Source organism: Triplophysa rosa, linkage group LG2 (genome assembly GCF_024868665.1).
Source record: "Triplophysa rosa linkage group LG2, Trosa_1v2, whole genome shotgun sequence".
NCBI classification, from domain to species: domain Eukaryota; kingdom Metazoa; phylum Chordata; class Actinopteri; order Cypriniformes; family Nemacheilidae; genus Triplophysa; species Triplophysa rosa.
Window position 1 is genome coordinate 28,069,800 of NC_079891.1, and position 4,932 is coordinate 28,074,731.

The 4,932-nt window shown below is 37.0% G+C and overlaps 1 protein-coding gene across 3 annotated transcripts in view; it reads right to left on the reverse strand.

Moving 5' to 3' along the window:
* Window positions 1–1,457, reverse strand: part of arhgap20b (Rho GTPase activating protein 20b) — a 22,922-nt gene extending 21,465 nt beyond the window's left edge. For 2 of the 3 annotated variants that reach the window (XM_057350353.1, XM_057350342.1), the window contains exons 1-2: window positions 1,168–1,457; window positions 153–223 (exon numbers count right to left, since the gene is read on the reverse strand). In XM_057350353.1, the coding sequence (XP_057206336.1) occupies window positions 153–223; window positions 1,168–1,257 (161 nt within the window). In that variant the 5' untranslated portion in view covers window positions 1,258–1,457. The other variant, XM_057350363.1, reaches the window with a different exon arrangement.
* Between the last annotated feature and the right edge of the window lie 3,475 nt (window positions 1,458–4,932).

Consider the following 4,932-nt stretch of genomic DNA (forward strand, 5'->3'; position numbering starts at 1 on the left):
TGTGTGTGTGTGTGTGTGTGTGTGTGTGTGTGTGTGTGTGTGTGTGTGTGTGTGTGTGTGTGTGTGTGTGTGTGTGTGTGTGTGTGTGTGTGTGTGTGTGCGTGCGTGCGTGTGCCCGTGTGTGCGTGGCTGTGTGCGTTGCTTGCTTATACCTTTGTCTGATTTTGAAAGCTTTAATAACTGCAGTCCCAGGTTTTCTTCTTGGAACTGTAGACTTCATGTTCTACAAAACAAAAATAAAAAATCCATAACACACACACTCCGGGTTGGAACACCAATCAATGGAAAGAAAACTTTTACGAAGTAAGAGAAATTAACAGTATAGTATTAGTAACTATAGCAACAGACAGATTCATCTGAACAGTGAGAGAAGGGAGTAATCTACCTTTCTCACATCTGGTGTAAATTCTTCACAGAGCTTTCCATTATTTTACAAAGGAGAAATGGCATGTCTTACGTCACAAATTGTAAAAAGGCATATAAATATTACAAGATACAGTATTGAATGGCTTTACAATCATTATTCGAATCCTTAAAAGATCAAAAAAGGATCCAACAAGAATAAATTTCATTTTATCTGAGGTAATTCCTTAACTGGATTTGTGGAGCAAAAATTATACTAGTTAAACTAAAAAGGGCACCACTTGGAGTTTATGACGAATCACATTTACTGACTTTCCATTTGACCCGTCAGACCTGTAGACTGTACCTGTCAGATCACGAACCCATTCACCTACTAAGTGACAGTACACCTTATATCAAGAGTCTAGTAGTGAGTGCCGATGACAACATAGAACATACCATGAACAAATTACCTGGAAAATCTTTGCTGTGTTGCCTGGGGTTACGATGACGATGGTTCACAGTTTGATGGACGCAGCCATGATTAATTATATAAGGAAAATAAAGCTTGCATTTGTGACTTTAACAAGCCTGAAATTAAATGACTTCCGAGAGGATTTTTTTAAAGCATTTAGTTCATTCGTTTTAAGCCAGAAACAATGAGCTCAAGATCATACCGTACCACTAAATGCAACCCAGATTTTAGCATTTTTTTCCCTTGTATACAGTAAAGGATAATAGGTTTTATGCCCCTTCGAGGACACTAAATGTAAACCTGATGCTAATATTTCACACAAAACAGTTGCTGCCTCTAAGCACATTCACCTTTCTGTCTGAAGGCCTGGTCACCGGTCCCTCGCTGGTAGATTGAAGGTCAATAGGATTTGAAATCCTCGGCTGCGGACTCATTTTCATCCATCTCCCTCAGTCATTTATCCTCAGCAAAGCTGCTGTAAATCTTCTTATTAAAAATATATAAAAAAAACAAGGCAGTTGCGCGTAACGGAGGCGGGAATGACTCAGTGTTGATTCTGAACATAGTAGTTTTGACGTTTTTTGACTTTCTCAACCAAGATGTTCATGTTGTGGTGAGGAACTTTAGCCACCCATCTCCCTCTCCCCACAACTTTTTGACTTTAATTTTCTGTACCGTCCCCTTTCTTTCCACCCTCCCTTCTTGGCAAGGGCTTCTCGTTTCTTTTCCCATCCCTGTTTCCCTTCTCTCACACTTTGGCTTTCTCCCTCTCTCTCTAAATATGGACATGGAGGTTCAATGGTGGCTGAAGTTTCTTGGCCCCCCACTGGATGCTTTCATCACTACAGAAACTGACTATTACAACAACGGCAGCCCTGCGATCAACAGCAATTCAGGGCTTCAATGGTAGCTTTCAAAGTCCTTGTGACGATATTGCAACACAGCTTCACTTAAAACTTTCACCGCAGCTTTAATGGACACAATTTGTGTGTTCTGGATCTAAATGGCCAACAATTCACGGCAGCCTTTTCAGGGAATCAATTTATCTCGCATAAAGGCAGAAGAAAATCCTCTTAAAACCTACACATTCTGTATTTTGAAAGAGCCATACAATGCTTTTGTTTGCACTGATATGATGTGTTTAGTTTTCGCGAAACGGGGCACTGTGAAATATGGCCAAACATACACTTTGATCTTGTCTGTCCAGAAGACATTGTTTCAAGTCTTGTGGTTTGTTAAAGGGACACTCCACCCGAAAATGAAAATTCTGTCATGAATTACTCCCCCCAAGTTGTTCCAAACCTGTTTACATTTCATTCTGTTTAACACAAAGAAAGATATTTGGAAATGATGTCCCAGAGATGTCAGTTGCAAACCTTTTTCCAAATATCTTTCTTTGTGATATTTACAGGTTTGGAACAACTTGAGGGTTAGTAAATGAAGGCAGAATTTTAGTTTTTTGGTGGAGTATCCCTTTAAGATGCAAATTTGTAAATTTAAAGCTGCGCTGCCACGTTCTTTTCATCTTTCTCCTGGCAACCCTTCCAAGCCATGCTTGTTCTTAATCTATTCGTAATTGCATGAACATTTAATACACTAACTGAGGGCTAGAGTCTAAGATGTATACTCTTAAAAGAAATGGTTCTATTTAGAACCAGAAATGGTTCTATCACCTGCTTCATATATGGAACCCCAAAATGGTTCTATATTGAACCAACTTAATGGGTTCAATAAAAAGAACCCCAAATGGTTCGTTGAATCCAAGCTAAATGGTTCTTTATAGAACCATTAAAGGTTCTTTATTATTATGAGTTATTTATTATTGATAATAAATTATAGCCAATCCAGACAATTCAAAAAGTTTATATTTATTCATTTTATTATGCAAAAATATAAATATAATTTAAAATCACATCTCTGTACTCTGTATTAGACAGAAAAACTTTAAGTTATTTTACATTTAAAATGTTTCATTACATTCAACCATTTAGTTTTAATAATTTCCATTAAGCATTTTCACATTTTAATAAACATACGCATAAGCTTGTTTTTGCACTGCATGTACATAAACAAACACATATTTTAAAATTGCATCCCTGTATTAAACAGCTAAACTTTACACTTTAATTACATTGCATTCAACCATTTTGTTTAAATTATTCACTTTTTTTATAAACATACATAAGCTTGTTTAAGTACAGTACTTAACTTTATGCATCTCTGAAATGAGGAAAAGAATCACAATGCAGATAAAAACAATTCATGAACAATTAAAACATATTAAATAGCACTACAATTTACACAAGTTGATTGTACATTTTTAGTACAGGTATTGGTGTTCTTGTGTCGTGAGGAGACTTAAGTTTAAGCAAATATTTTTGAATAAAAGTCATTGTGTTCTTAATGGCAACTGAACATTGAAAAGAAAATAGACCGCAAACAGGCATTCCACAGCCTGTGTCATGTCAATGTCTGCCTCTCTTATGATGTTCACGTTGTCCATTATAATGCTGACACTTTCAGCTTTGAGGGTATCAGGAGAGCCGTTAAACACTATGGTTGGTGTAGGACCTTTGGGTTCCTGTAAAACAAACATGAACCGTTCCTTTATTTAAAGTCAAGTGACTCAAATGTAAATAAAACTACAGAAGACTATACTTACAATATTTACACTGTAGAGGAAGCTGGCGTTTTCTTTAAATAATGCTGGCAATAAAATGAGTGCAGCACTCCTAACAAGACCTACAAACAGATACAAATTATTGTACATTAGGTACAGAAATCAACTAAAGGGATCGTTTACTCAAAAATTAAAATTCATTCACTCACTCTCTTGTAATTTCAAACCTATATGGTTTTATTTCTTCAGCAGAAAACAAAAATATATATATTTTTAAGAACGTTGGTAACTGAACAACGCTGATAGCCATTTACTTCTATTGGACACAAAACCAATGCAGGTCAATGGGCACCGTCGTTGTTCAGTTACCAGCCTTTTTCGAAATATCTTCTGTTGTGTTCTGGTGAACAAAGTCATACAGGTTTGAAATGACAAGAGAGTGAGTAAATGATGGCAGAATTTTTCATTTTGGGGTAAACTTTAATAATACTAAAATTATTTCACATTTTCTCTAATACAATTTATAGGTGCTACAATGTTTACATTGACAGTGCAGATAATGCAACTTTACACTGGGCAAGGAACAAATATGATGTAGTTACCTTCTGTGGTTTCCTCTGCTGGTCCAATGAGATTGGCATAGAGTTTCCTTTGACTTCCTTCTTTTGCACTCCTGATGATGTTTGGGGCCATTTCATTTAGAGATGTTTCCATGTTCTTCGCCAAGTCTGTTCCAAACCTCATTGTCATTTCATGCAGCATCTTAAACACAAAAAAATTGTTTACTTCAGGTGCATATATCCAAATTACACACTATCAGACAAACAAGTTACTTAAAAGTCAGCATGAATTGGAGGCTGCAATTGACTATAGTGATGTATTTTCCGAAACAAAATGTTCAATTAGAAAAATAGTGTGCGTGGTAATCAAAATGACTCCAGGCGTTGAATCCCACATGATAAAATAACTTGATTAGAAATAGAGTAGACATCTGGATCATATTTTCTATTCCATTTGCAATTCATTTGTGAAATTTCATTTAAAAAATTGACATTTCTGAGTAACCAACATATACGCAGACTCGGTGCGGATACGAACGCTGCAGAGCACTGCAATCGTACAGCTTTAATGCAGACCGGCGGGAAGTTCTCAGCTGTGGCCAGCAGTGTCCACTTTCCTTCAGAGTTTAGCTCCAACCCTAATAAAACACTCCTGAACAAGCTAATCAAAATCTTCAGGATTACTGAAGAGTAACAGGCAGGCAGTTAAGTTTGATCAGGGTTGGAGGAGCCTGACAGCACGAAAATGGACCGTGCGGGCCGCGGCCCAAACTTAAGAACTTCTACACCTGTTAACATAGGCCTGTGAAAAAATACTCACGGAGTATGTATAAAACTGTGACAAACGTTCACATATCATATCCCTCCGTCTTCCACCCGGTTTGCTTTTATCGTTATCTTACCGTTAACGAACAGCGACCACGCGCTTCATTGAA